Source organism: Aethalodelphis obliquidens, unplaced genomic scaffold (genome assembly GCF_003676395.1).
Source record: "Aethalodelphis obliquidens isolate GAN/ISIS:26980383/991018 unplaced genomic scaffold, ASM367639v1 scaffold8, whole genome shotgun sequence".
Taxonomy (NCBI): domain Eukaryota; kingdom Metazoa; phylum Chordata; class Mammalia; order Artiodactyla; family Delphinidae; genus Aethalodelphis; species Aethalodelphis obliquidens.
This window is the reverse complement of record NW_020837952.1, coordinates 3,318,644-3,333,349: the sequence shown is the minus strand read 5'-3', so window position 1 is coordinate 3,333,349 and position 14,706 is coordinate 3,318,644. Positions and strand designations below refer to the sequence as shown.

The window sequence follows — 14,706 nt, the reverse complement described above, 5'->3', positions numbered from 1 at the left end:
TTACAGCTCTTCAACACTCACTCTACCCTCATCTCAACCTCACCCCAGCTTGTCTGTCCAAGCAAATAGGAAAACAAAGAGCCAGTTCACACTGTTCATTTGTATAGCTGTGATCACAGGTGGTAGGAAAAAGCTGTAACAGGAAAATATTATATGAAGTTAAAAACAAGTTTTCCGTAATCTGTGGATTCCTCTGTTTTTTACCCTCTTCCTCTCTTTAAAAACTTAGGAAGTTTTACCCACACAAAACCAATGGGTTGTTTTTGAAAACCAATTTCATGCAGTTATTTGCTCCCAAACTTCCCTATCCTTCAAGCTCTAGAGTCCAAGACTCTCGACCATCGGTTCCTGTTCTTAATCCCTTGAATGCATGTCCAGTCTCTTATACAGCAGTTCCTTGGGGAAGGGCTGTTTCTTCATCTGACTCTTCCCCAGAATCCGAAATGATATTCTGAAAATATCAGTGCTCCAAAAAGGAAGTTTGTTGCAGGAAGAATTTGGGTATTTCCCTGGAATGCAGTTGCTGTTGAGAAGTGGAGCCCTCACCACTCCCCTCTGCCTCTATCCCACAGAATAATGATCTCCTTTGGGAAGACTATGAAGAGAAACTAGCTGACCAGGCTTTAAGGACCATGGAAAACTATGTAGCCCAATTCAGCGAGATTAAGGTAATCGATTTACAGAATCAAGGATGGGTTATGGGTGGCCCATATAAGTTAGAAAACATGTTGGGTTAAAAGTATAAGCAGAGTTAGACCCCATGGCTAGGAATGAAGTTGGATAGGTTAGGAAAAAGATTGAAAGTTGAGGGTTAGACAAGAGGTTAGGGAGGAGGGTCAGAGGTAGTGTGAAGGTTACATTTAGACTTAGATTTCAGTGAACTAGATTTGGGCTGGCTTTGAATTAGATCCAGGTCAGGGCATCCCATGTCGTTGTGAGAAACAGTTGGTGGGACTATAGACGTTTATTGTAGAGAAGAGGGAACTTGGAGGAGTTATAATAATTATCTTCAAATATTTTAAAGTCTGTTAGATAAAAGAGGAATTCAACCTGTTCTAAACTGTTCCAGAAAGTAGAATTAGAATTCATTAATTCATTCAACTCATATTTATTAAACGTCTACTCTGTTGGGCACTGTGCTGGTTTTGGATTAATATAGGAAGAAATTAAAGGAAGCCTCACTTAAATTTCTCATAGCTAAAGCTTTCCAAAAAAGAAATGAAATATACTGTGAGATAGTGAGTTCTCTATTCTCTGTTCAAGAAGAAGTCGAACTACTTCTTATCTTGGATATTGTAGAGAAGCTTTGTGTATTGAATAGGAAGTTGGATTAGATAATCACCAAGATCCTTTCAAATTCTGTGGTTGAGAGAACAAGACAAAGCCATTAACATTGTTTGCCTCTCCCTGGTATAATTTGTAGTTGATTGAGTAAACGTTCTCTCAGTGCTCATAATAATTTACTCTTTGTATTATGCTTTAGGCTTTTCAAAGCCCTTTATATTCAGCATTCGATCTTTAAAATAACACTATAGGGCAGATGAGGCTCCTGAGGCTCCAGAAGAGGTGTGCCTTGCCCTAGGTGACAAGGCTAATAAACGGCAGCATTGGGAGTAAAACCCCAAACTCCTGACTTTCAGGTTAGTAGGATTCTCAAGGCCGTTTCTTCCAGATGCTGAACCAGTTTCCAGTGGGTTCACAGGATATATTAAAATTCAGTGCAGGCTTCCAGGTGCTCTGGAGAATTGCCCTCTACTCTCTCTCCCCCTGAGAATTCCCATTCTTTCCAGATAATGAGGGAGATCCCTTTGGCACAAAACCCTGTTAGAGAGTAAAATTTGATACTAGGACAGGAATCTGGCTTCTCTGTTTGATACTCTGTTACCCACATCCTGGCCACCGAAAAGTGCGTATCAAGGCCCTCTCTCTTGACTCTGGGTTAGGAAAGAATTGCCAAACGGGGCCGGAAACTCGTGGACTATGACAGTGCCCGACACCACCTGGAGGCAGTACAGAATGCCAAGAAGAAAGATGAGGCCAAGACTGCCAAGGTAAAGAAGAGCCTGGTAAAAACTCCCTGCCCTCCCTCTCCCCATAATGGTGGCAAGTGGCTGGGCCAAGCTGGGTTTAGGAAACGATAAATTCAGCCTCCGGTGTCCTGAAGGAAATCCTGTCTCCTCTGACACTGATGCTCTAAGGATGGGCAGAGACTTGAGGCTGGGGAGGACATAGGTCTGGGGAAGGGGAGGCATGGTTCCAAGTAAGCCCCGTCCCTGAAAACATGCAGAGAATAAAGGAGCAGCCTCTAGCTTTGGGTTCAGGAATGAGGGGAATTGTCCTGTCTCTTTTACCACCTAGGCAGAGGAAGAGTTCAACAAAGCCCAGGTTGTATTTGAAGATCTGAACCAGGAACTACTAGAGGAGCTGCCTGTTCTTTATAATAGGTAATGATTGAGATTCAGGAAAGGGCTGGACCCTCGGGCCAGTGGAGTCCCAGGCCACCTGGCAGCCCAAACATGTCCTCATGAAAAGAGCCCTGGTCCAAGAGTGGGATGTAGCCTCAGCCCTGCTCGTAACTTGCTGTGTGATATTAGGCAAGCCACCTTTCTCTCTCGACCCTGGTTTCTTTGTCTGCAATACAGAGATAACCATCCCTGCCCTACCAGCTTTTCCGGGTTTAAAGATAAGATGCTTCTTGGATAGGAGAGATCTTGGCAAGTAAAGTGCTGTCATCATGCATACTAGGAGTATCTGGTTTTCTGCTCGAGCGTGTATTGTTTTAAACAAGTTTGGTTAGTGAACATCCGGATTCACGTAGAAGATACACCATGGCATGAGTATTTCCATTAATGAAGATGTCTCTGCTTCACAGTAGGTAAAAATGTTTTAGATGTAAATTTTCCACATTGGAAGAGGAATCTGAACAGAAGCTCTATTTGTATCCTATTTCCTTTTCATTGTACAAGATATGCTTTAAGGGACTTGCTGGTGGCGCAGTGGTTAAGAATCCGCCTGCCGATGCAGGGTACACAGGTTCAAGCCCTGGTCCGGGAAGATCCCACATGCCGTGGAGCAACTAAGCCCGTGTGCCACAACTACTGAGCCTGCGCTCTAGAGCCTGCGAGCCACAGCTACTGAGCCCACGTGCCACAACTACTGAAGCCCACGTGCCCTACAGCCTGTGCTCCACGACAAGAGAAACCACCGGAATGAGAAGCCCGCGCACCACAAAGAAGAGTAGCTCCTGCTCACTGCAACTGGAGAAAGCCCGCGCACAGCAACGAGGACCCAACGCAGCCAAAAAAAAAAAAAGAAAGAAAAAAGATATGCTTTAAAGCAATTGTAGTCAGAGTATTTTGTATTGTCACTTTATATTAGTCTATGAATGAGGGAGCCTTTTTAATGACTACATGTATTCTAAAACATTAATTATGTGATTCCTAATTTAAACAGGATTGAAATTTAATAGTTTCTTTAAATGTAAACTTCCCCAATTCATTTACGGTAGAATTCCATTAATGTACATACAGCTTCATAGAAGTCCAAGTATTGTATACTGAGAAAGAATACTTACTATAATAATTATAATTGTATGGCCTTATATTTATACGGCACTTTAAAAATTCTTCAAAGCACTCTCATATCTACTTCAGAACCTAAAGAGCCTGAATCAGGTAACTTCTTTCATAGAGATCTGTTGTACTTTGGTGTCAGCCTAGGCTGGTCGTGTCTCCTCTGGCCTTCCCGCTCCTGAGAGTCAGTTGTACCCCTGGCCTGGCTCGGACGGATGCAGATCCCAGAACGTCCTGAGCCTAGGCCGTGGGGTGCTTTTCTGTGCGGAGCCGGCAGTGGCTTTGGCTTACGCTCCTACCTTGTACTTCAAAGACTTCCTTTACCAACACTTACCTTTACGTGTTTGTTGTTTTGCCTCTTGATAGTCGTATTGGCTGTTATGTGACCATCTTCCAAAACATTTCCAACTTGAGAGACGTCTTCTACAGGGAAATGAGCAAGGTGAGAAACATCCGGCCAATTTAGACATCTAGGAGGGTTTTTCTAATGAATATGAAGGTCGCTCTAATTTACATAACCTCATTAGATATCCATATGGGCATCACAAATTTTTACTTCTTTCTCATGATGAAATAATAGCACTTGATGGACTGTGTTGAACGTATTAAAGCACAACTTTAACTTAAAAAGGATGAATTGTATATTTTAAATGTGAATTATATCTCAATAAAGATGTTAAAAAATACATAGTATAGAAAGCTGAAAGGTCCTGTAAGGAGAAATTGATAAATCTTCATAGGAGATTTTAGCAAAGGGAAACCAAATTACTGACAAACTAGCAGAGTGAGGTAAGAGCTAGAAACCTAAATGATCAATAATTATATGGGAAAACCCCCACAAATATAAATAACAAAAAACGCAGAATGAAGTGGTGATAGTGGACGTTCTTGTCTTGTTTCCAGTTTCAGGGGAAAATTTTCAGTGTTTCATTTCTAGGTATGCTGTTTGCTTTAGAATGTTTGTAAATACCCTTCATAAGTTAACAGAAATTCTTCCCTATTTCTAGTGTACTGAGTTTTTGTTTGTTTTGAATACACTGAAGAAAATGAAAAAAAAAAACCCACATGTTTATGTAATGTCAGAGGGCCCTCTCCATCTCCATTAACAACTGAATAATGGCATCCAAATGGGCTTTAGATGCATAAAAGAGATTAGACTTATGGAAGGAACAGCTGAAGTGGGGAACCAAGTTAAATCTCCATCTTCTGTTGCTGGGGAGCAGAGAGGGCAGTGTTTAGGCACAGGTCAGTTTCTCAGGTAGTTCGTCTTGAATAGGGCCAATCCTATTCAATGACGGGCAGCCACAGAACATGACCTCACAGGGTCACTTCTAGTCCTGCGATTCCAAGACTCTTTGCTGTTAAAATATTAATTATATTCACATCCACATTCACACACGTTCCTCTCCACAGTTTGTTTGGCTAAATAATGATTTGCCTAGTTAATATTACAATGAGTTTTCATTCCCTGGATCACCTGAGAGACGCTAGAACCTCAAATCAACATCAAATACCAGGGACCCAGCCTTGAGAGAGCTGCCAGTCTGATGGAAGAGGCAGAACTTTAGACATAGTAAAGGAAGAAGGGGTAGTGGGACAGGACCCTGGACACTAGTGCAAAGGGATAAGGAATTTTATCAAGGGTAGGAAGGTTTTATTTTGGGGAGAGAAGGGATATGCCAGTCTCAGGTTCCCACGTGGCTAGCATCTCCTTCTCTCTTGCTTACTCCAGCTGAACCACAATCTATACGAGGTGATGAGCAAACTGGAGAAGCAACATTCCGACAAAGTCTTTGTGGTGAAGGGACTCTCAAGGTGAGCCACTTCTGACACTCATTTCTGCTTGGTTTGTCCTGTGTGTGAACACATTCAACACTCTCACCTCCAATCCCAAATCCTGACCTTTCCTTTCTGTTCATGTACATAATATTGTTTTTTGTTGGTGCTACACCCCTATATAAAGTATTTTTACAAAATATTTTAGTGGTAACTAAATGTATAAAGAATAATGCAACAAAGAGTCATATACCCACCACCAAATTTAAGAAATCAACTATTGGGACTTCCCTGGCGGTCCAGTGGTTAAGACTCTGCACTCCCAATGCAGGGGGCACGGGTTCGATCCCTGGTCGGGGAACTAAGATCCTGTATGCCATGTGGTACAGCCAAAAAAAAGAAAAGAAATCAACTATTATATATATATAATTAAATCTCCCAGTGTCCCTTCCCCACTCACTTTCTCTTCCTGTCCCCCACCAAGTGTAACCACTATTTTAAATTTAGTATTTATCATTACCATGCATGTCTTTTTACTTTTATTATATACATATATATGCACACGTAGAAAATATTATTTTGCATGGTTTAAAAATTTATTTAAGTAGAATTATACTGTATGTGTTCTTTTGCAACTACTTTTGTTTTCTTAGTATTGTTTGTGAGATAACTTATCCTTGTTGCTACATGTTGCCAGCTCTGATCTTTCCTTTTCTTAATTGTTATGGATGCTGTTGTATGGCTAGTTCACAGTTTATTTCTCTGAACTGCTAGTGGACATTTGGGTTGTCTTATAGTTTTATGCTGTTACAAATAATGCAGTGAACGCGTTTCACATTTCTCCTTGTGAATATTATCAAGAGTTTCTTTAGGATGCATACTGGGAGTCGAATTGCTGAGTCATAGGGTCTGTGCATTTGGGTTTCTTCAGCCTTACTAGATATTACCATTGCCAGATTGCTCTCCAGAGTGATTGTTCCAATTTACAACTCACTGGAAGTGAATAAAAGCCCTCATTGCTCCATATTCTTGCTACATGCGACATTGCCAGACTTTTTAATTTTTCTAAGGTAATGGGTATGAAATGGAATTTTTTCAGTTTTAATTACGTCTCCACAATGGCTGGTTAGCTTGAACATCTTTTCGTGTTAGTGGCCTTTTAAGGTTCCTTTTGTGTGACTTTCATGTTTATCCTTCACATTTTTCATTTGGATTGTTTACCCTTTTTAAAAAACTGATTTACGTGAGATGGGGTTTTTTGTATATTCTGAATATTAATCCTTTAATGGTATATCCTGCAAATATCTTTTCTTTCTTCTTTTTTTTTTTTTTAAATATTTATTTATTTCAGCTGCTCCGGGTCTTAGTTGCGGCATGTGGGATCTTCATTGCAGCATGAGGGCTTTTAGTTGCGGTATGTGGGCTCTTAGTTGCTGCATGTGGACTTCTTAGTTGTGGCATGCATGTGGGATCTAATTCCCCAAGCAGGGATCGAACCCGGGTCCCCTGCACTGGGAGCGTGGAGTCCTACCCACTGGACCACCAGGGAAATCCCACAAATATCTTTTCTTAACCTGTTATGGCTTGCTTTTCTGTGTGTGTGTATGTGGTGTGTCTGTTGCCTTCATGCATTCTTTATACTGGTAAATGTAAGCAATTCACTGGTCTCTCAGAATGTGATCATTTTCTTATTCTGATGCCTTTGTTTAAGAAGTTTTATTAAGTTCCTTCTATACACAAGGTTTTATGCTGAGAGTTAGGCATCTAAGGACATAGGTGACTTGTCTTTCTCCTGAAGTGATTTACAAAAGTTGGAAGGGGGACTTCCCTGGTGGTGCAGTGGTTAAGAATCCGCCTGCCAATGCAGGGGACACGGGTTCGATCCCAGGTCCAGGAACTTCCCACGTGCCATGGAGCAACTAAGCCTGCGAGCCACAACTACTGAAGCCCACGTGCTGCAACTACTGAAGCCCGTGCGCCTAGAGCCCGTGCTCTGCAGCAAAAGAAGCCACCTCATTGAGAAGCCTGTGCACTGCAATGAAGAGTGGCCCCCACTTGCCGCAGCTAGAGAAAGCCTGTGCTCAGCAACAAAGACCCAACGCAGCCAAAAATAAATAAACTAATTAAAAAAAAAAAGTTGGAAGGACATAAAATGTGCCTAAGGAAACAAGGAACAATATAAGATTGCACATACTAAGGGCCTGAGGAAACCAGTAGGAATTCAAAGAGTTAAGTAATTGCAGTGTGCAGATAGATGGTCAGGGAAGGCTTTGAGGAGGTGGTGAAACTGAGCTTGAGATTTGCAGGAAGAATGGGAGTCTCAGTGTGTGGTTTCTATTCCTCATTTAGCAGTTAGTTACAGACTGTTAAAAAGAATCACTAACAGGCCAATATAGACTTCCCTTTTACTCCCAAAACTCTTTTTCTCCTCTTCCCTGCATTGAAAACCAGAGTTCTCTCTAAGTGTCCATTCATCTGAAACTTACCATCATTTACACCAAGATGTCCCAGAAGCTTTTAGGGAAATCTGGTCTTTTCTTGCTATATCCTGGGCCTCCTAAACCTGCTGACCCATAGAATGCTAGTGCTAGAAAGAACCTTGTATCACTTAGCTTAGCTTATGTCAGAAACTCCCACAGGGCTGGAACTAAGTTTTTCTCTTTCTCTTCCTGTCTCCGTCTCCCATTCTTGAACCCAGGACACAGCACATAGTTGGTATATGTCAAGTAAATATTTGTGAGTTGCTTAATCGGTTAGTGGATGGTACATGGGAGGCCCTTAAGGAGATGAGTAGGAGTCAAGCTCATGTTGCTGTAGGAGCACTCAGCACAGTATCCAGCATACTCGATAAATGTTATAGTCAGTTTTCATTGTTCGTGGTAGTTTTTTTTTTTTTTTTTTTTTTTGCGGTACGCGGGCCTCTCACTGTTGTGGCCTCTCCCGTTGCGGAGCACAGGCTCGGGACGCGCAGGCTCAGCGGCCATGGCTCACGGGCCCAGCTGCTCCGCGGCATGTGGGATCTTCCCAGACCGGGGCACGAACCCGTGTCCCCTGCATCAGCAGGCAGACTCTCAACCACTGCACCACCAGGGAAGCCACGTTCATGGTAGTTTTGTTCTAAGTCACCATGAGTACTGAATTAGTGAATACTGAACCATTGCTCCTAGGGGAAACACAGGGTTAGTTTCCTGTGAGCCCCTGGTCCTAACATTGTCATCAGTCGATCAATACATAACCTTTCTTGTGTGTGTGTTTGTTTAAATACACCTCATTTAGTACATATTGTTGATTCATTCCTGATGAACTCACAGCCACCAGCACTATGCCTGAATGACGCTTATCTAACATGTATTTTCTCTGTAAGGCACATCACAGACTTTCTCCTCTCAAACAGCACTTTAGCACTATACTTGGAGGCCATTTTAAGCAGCAAAATCACCAACAAAAAGCACAACAAAAAACCTGGCAAACAGGACATATTTACAGTAAGAGAGCTAAAACAGGAAGGCAGAGGCTCGCCTTGTTAGACCTCAGCTGGGAAAGTACTGGTCAGGCACTCATTCTTCACAGCTGGCACATGTCTGTGAATGACCGCAAAAGAACCATGAGTGTTGATTTTGAGGTTATAAATAAATTTCAGGGGGTAAGTGCATTTGCAAATACAGAATCCATGAGGATCAACGGTATATCACTTGTGAATCTTTTCCCCAAAATACTTTGTTAATGTATTGCTGAGTTTTTTTCCAGTTTCTTTTTCTTTATATATTTTTAGATAATCAAGATCATGATATGGATAAAATTTTATAGCCTTTTTCCAATTCACTTTGTAATATAAGCATTACTACAAATTATACAGACTTTCCAATACCATTTTAAATTGCTTTATTCTGTTTTATTATTATGTGAATGTATCATTATTTATTTGGGGATTTAGGTTACTTCCAGTTTTTAGCTCTTCTGAATCTAAATGCCCTTCCTTTTTTAGCAGCAGCAGACGCTCTCTAGTCATCTCTCCCCCAGTTCGAACATCTACAGTCTCCAGCCCTCTTACCTCACCTACCAGTCCCTCTGCGCTTTCCTTGAAGAGTGAGAAGGACTCCACCTCAGCAAGTGAGGAAGAGCTGGCATCTGATCCAGCCCAGGGAGAAGACAACTCCGAGATTAAAAAAGAGCCCTTAACAGACAAGGAAATAGAGGAGGAGGCTGAAGCAAGCTCCTCTGAGGAGGAAGAGCCTCTGCTAGCTTTCAACGGCCCCTCCCAGCCCCAGCCCTCACCCACCGCTGAGGGTGGAGAGTCCCAGGAGGAAATTCTCCCTTGCTCCCCAGCTCCATCACCAGGCAGAGCTCTGATCCCTTCAGAGCAGGCCGCACCTTTCCCAGAAGTAGTCCTCCGAACCCGCACCTCAAGCGAAGGATCTGAACAGCCAAAGAGAGCCTCTGTGCAGAGGGCCTCAGCACCGCCCGGTAGGCCTCCTCCACCCAGAGCCACTCCCAGCCCCAGGTCCTCCTTAGGGAACATGCCCTCCAGCCCTCCAGCCTCTGAACCGAGTTCACCCACCAGCCCTAGGGCCTCCTTGGGGGCTGAGACTCCAAGTCCTAGGGCCTCCTTAGAGGCCTCTCCTGATCCACAGCCACCAGAGAAGCCGGCAAGAACTCCTGAGGTCGGAGAGAAGGAAAACACCGATAATCTGAACCCAGAAGAGCTTCGTACTGCCCCAGCCTTGATGATCTGTCAGGTGAGAATGGATCTGGCTGAGTCTTTATTCCCTTTTATAACCTCCATGTGGATTATTTTTACTATGGTCAGGTTGCCCCACAGTAGATAAGACTTTATGTCATTATATTACAGTTTCAAGGATACTCTTGGACACCTTTTTTGGTTCTGGGGATTGCACATCTTCATAGCAACTAATTTAGCGACCTGTACTCCCAGGGTAATTGACTGCTGCAAAGGGCTTATCTCTAATATAAGAAGATTTTTACTAATTTATTTCTTTTGCTCCAATTTCTGGGAGTTCCCAACTGGATCCTGATCTTTCCTTTTTTAATGTGGGAGAGGGAGGAAGGTCTCACTTCACTTTGTCATACTTGTGATTATGGTGAATAGACCCCAAGCAAAATGGCATCAGCAAATTTCCAAGGTATATCTTGTTTGATGAGAGAAGCCTAGAAGAAGGAACTCACAAAGGGAAGGTAAAGCAAAAGGGATGGTCTTTTGAAAGGTGAAAATATGGATGAGAAAAGGATTCTGTTAAAATAGAGACACAGACCCTCTGGAGAGCAACCAATTCCGTGAAGGATCTGGAAATCAAGTCATATTCTATTCAGATTACATGGAAGTCTGTCATATAGAGGAGAGATCTGACTTGTTCTGTAAGACTCCTGAGGACAGAAAAAGGCCCTGCGTGTAAAGTGTTTTTGTTTTTTTAAGTACATTTTGGATCAATATAAGAGGAACTTTCAGCAATTAGCTCTAAGAAGTGGTATGGGAAAACATTTTTTTTAATACAGAGGAAAGGGGGCACAAGGGGCATCCAAAAACCAAAATGGGCTGGGCCACCTTGAAAACTAGTTCCCCTTCCTTGATGTTAAAAGCTAAGGCTATATGGTTCCCTGTTAGGTGCATTATAGAGAGGATTATGGGGCAGCATCTGACTAGGTGGCACCCAGATTCATTCATTCATTCCACAATCACTCATTAAACCCCTACTATGTGCCAGGCACTTTTCTAGGAAGTGGGGTATTACAGTGAACAAAACACAAAATTCTCTGCCTTCCAGCTGCTTACATTCTAGTGGAGGGGGAGATAGACAAGAAACAGAATAAGTAAGTAAAATTACAGTTTAGTGGTGATATGAGTTAGGGAGAAAAATTAAGCAGGGCGAGGCATAGGGAGTGGGGGCTGAATTGCAGCTTTAAACAGAGCGGTCAGAGAAGGTGACATCTGGGCAATGAAGGAGGCCAGGGCATGAACCATGTGGATATCTGGGAGTGTGAGATGTCTGGTTACCCCTCAGATCATACCACCCTACTACTGAATATGCCTACCTGAAGGTTGACCAGGCTGTCTTGGGAGCCTCCTGCTGTCTGAGAGGAATTAACATGGACAGAGGGAACAAGGGTGTGATGTCTTGCAAGGCAAGGAAGGTAGAAGACAAGAGGACAATAGACTTATCTCAGTTGACTCCCCTGAGATACTAAAATCTGAGTCATCAACAGTATTACGCCCCCAGTCTTGATTCACGTGAGGTACTGAAGGTCCTAACAGAGCATAATATAAAACCTTCCCTTGTCTGGTTTCCGGTCTGAGGTAGCTACACTGAGTGAGAGATATGCAGGGCATGTGGGTAGTGAATAAGCCCAAGATAAATGTGGGACTTTGCGTAGATGAAGAGTATAGCCACTTCTCCACTGAAAAGAGCAACTCAACTCTATGGAAAATCCAAAATTAATTTAAATTTGACTGTAATATGTTATATGATTTTAGTATAGAGACAACAGTCGAATGACATGTTAGGCTCAGGTGAATAATAAAACAAGTTTGCATTCTTGGAGTAATTTTACTGAAGGGATTATGGGAACCAAGATGCTGTCTATTTGGAGGAACAGGCTAGTAACACTGTCCTCCTTGGAAATGAGGTACAGGACACAACTTCCTTCCCCTGAGGTTACCTCCTTATTTTTTTATTATTTTTTTTGCGTTACGTGGTCGTCTCACTGTTGTGGCCTCTCCCGTTGCGGAGCACAGGCTCCGGACGCGCAGGCTCAGCGGCCATGGCTCACGGGCCCAGCCGCTCCACGGCATGTGGGATCCTCCCGGACCGGGGCACGAACCCGTGTCCCCTGCATCGGCAGGCGGACTCTCAACCACTGCGCCACCAGGGAAGCCCTACCTCCTTATATTTGAGATTTACTCGCAGCCTCTCCTGTGGGATTGCGTTGGTCACTGGCTAAGGAGACATCTTTTTCCTATGGAATTAAGCAATAGAGCATCTTAGATCCTAGTGTATCAGTATTATCAATCCTCTGAAGCCTGTTTCCTATAAGATTTGTTCATCTCCCTCACAGATGCATCATAAATCATATTTTCTGTCAAGCAGAATTATGGACATACCACATATAAAAACGGGTAAATAAAAAGATAACTGTGACAAAAAATAAAAAAAAATGTTGGGGCTTCCCTGGTGGCGCAGTGGTTGAGAGTCTGCCTGCTGATGCAGGGGACACGGGTTCGTGCCCCGGTCCGGGAAGATCCCACATGCCGCGGAGCAGCTGGGCCCGTGAGCCATGGCCACTGAGCCTGTGCATCCGGAGCCTGTGCTCCGCAATGGGAGAGGCCACAACAGTGAGAGGCCCGCGTACCGCAAAAAAAAAAGATAACTGTGAGAAAATCTGTTCTTGCTCAGCATTTGACTCACCTGAGAGAAAATGAAGATTTTGATAACCTTCTTGGAGGTATTAATAGTATTACCTTTGAGGTAGTTCATGGCCTAGAATCAGCAGAGGGAGTACGAAGAAGGAAATTTTCCTGAAAGGAGAAATCACAGAATTTCAAGTGGCTGTCATACTGTTAGAAATCGGTTCTACTTTAAAAGGGTGAATTTTATAGTGTGTTAAATAAATGTCTTTTTTAAAAAGTTCATTCTTAAACCTTAGAGTGCCAAGGTCTTCCCCTGGCTTAGTAGTTACTAAACACGGCTTTTTCCACACCTTGGGCTCCCATCTCAGAACCTAGACCTTTTCCCAAGGAAACCATCCTCCCACTTGCCTCTCCTAACTGCTCTGGGTTAGGATCATCTGAGTGTGAGAACTGCCATGTATTCTTGAGGAGGATTAGCCTAAAAGTGATAGGTCGTGGTTTTAAGACCTATATTTATACACTTACAGAGTCTCACCTAGCTATATGTATAGATGCCATGTCACACAAATCATGGAAACAACTCTGGAATCTGAAGACCTGGCTTCCTGTCCCAGCAAGTCATTTCACCCTTCAAATCTTGGTTTACTGATATGAGGGAGGATGGCAGTAAAGCCTTCCCTGTTGCTTTCAGGCTGTAGTGAAACAACATTGTATGATTGCCTTTAGTATTATCTATGACCCTTATGAAGTGTAAGGCACAAAAGACCCTTCTAAGCTGAGAGGCTGGGAGGTTGAGACACGTCTCACTGGCAGAACTCTTCTTTTTGTAGAACCAAGGTCTTCAGCTTCATGTCTCTGCGGTTCCAGAAGAGAGCAGCGTCATAGCACCCGAGCCTCAAGAAGAGGTAAGGAGCCCAGATATGCAGACAACAGGAGGGGTGGTGAGACTGGGATTGCGGATGGACAGATGCTTGGCTACAGGCTGGCATCCTCGCTGTGGGCTGTGAGGGGAACCCAGCAGTGAACAGTATCCTTAGGGAAAAGTCAAGCAGGTAGGAGCCAGAAGAACCAAGAGTGACCGCACTTTGTGGTTCCTTTGTGCCCATTTCCCAACTGGCTTTGAACCTCCTGACCTCTTCCCATAGCCCTATCTCCTAAGAATTTATTTAGTTATACCTGAATTTACTTCAAAAAGGAGTTAAGAGCTACAAAAGGCATACAAAAAGTAAATACATACAGGCACCCACATGAAATGTAGTAAAGTAACTCAGAAGTGTATTAGTGAGAATGACTAATAAATGACTAAATAAAATGGAGCCATGACCTAGGCAAGTACAAATGTGCATTCTATAAAATAGACTTCCTAAGGATGGACCACAAAATTGGCTCCAGACTAACATCCAAGAAGAAGAGGAAAAACCTGATCAGTTCACACAATTTATGATGCCCATTCCTTAGGAGAACAACTCCTGCTACTAAGATGAAAAGGAAATCTCTTCTGCGAATCCTCATAAAGAGATGGTGAATGACAGAATGAACAGTATCTGCAACAAGTCTTTACAATAATCCTAACAGCCAGTTTCACATTGCCCCCACCTCCATACAGGCCAGTGCATGACATGAAATATAATTCAGGACAAGAAAATGGAGTTTTCACACACACACACCCCTTATTAATTGGTTAGTGGGAGGGTAGGTCAGCATCTAATGCAATCATGTTTCCTTTCTAGGTGTCTACCATTCAAAATGCACAACTCTGAAGAGGAACTGCCAAGACCTCCCCACACACACCTCCCCAGAAAGGCCCCTCAGCTAGAGGATATAAGTCAGAGGGACTTAAGATCCGGCATTCATTTCTGGTTTCTCAAACTATGAATGCTGGCGGTCTCTAAAGACCTAGCATTAATGGAAGCTGAGGAGCAGACTTAGGGGAGGCAGGGAGGCAGTCTTGGGAGAAGAGACTGTTAGACTTGGAATATTTAACTCAGGTTTTAGCAT

The 14,706-nt window shown here is 43.1% G+C and overlaps 1 protein-coding gene across 2 annotated transcripts in view; it reads left to right on the top strand.

The window, feature by feature from the left end:
* The window catches only part of BIN2 (bridging integrator 2), a 33,347-nt gene extending 18,641 nt beyond the window's left edge, over positions 1-14,706 (top strand). The window contains exons 5-12 of one of the 2 annotated variants that reach the window (XM_027106310.1): positions 573-668; positions 1,944-2,051; positions 2,359-2,444; positions 3,939-4,014; positions 5,305-5,387; positions 9,337-10,084; positions 13,539-13,613; positions 14,439-14,706. In XM_027106310.1, the coding sequence (XP_026962111.1) occupies positions 573-668; positions 1,944-2,051; positions 2,359-2,444; positions 3,939-4,014; positions 5,305-5,387; positions 9,337-10,084; positions 13,539-13,613; positions 14,439-14,468 (1,302 nt within the window). In that variant the 3' untranslated portion in view covers positions 14,469-14,706. Of the gene's footprint in view, positions 1-572; positions 669-1,943; positions 2,052-2,358; positions 2,445-3,938; positions 4,015-5,304; positions 5,388-9,333; positions 10,085-13,538; positions 13,614-14,438 lie in introns of both variants that reach the window. The other variant, XM_027106309.1, reaches the window with a different exon arrangement.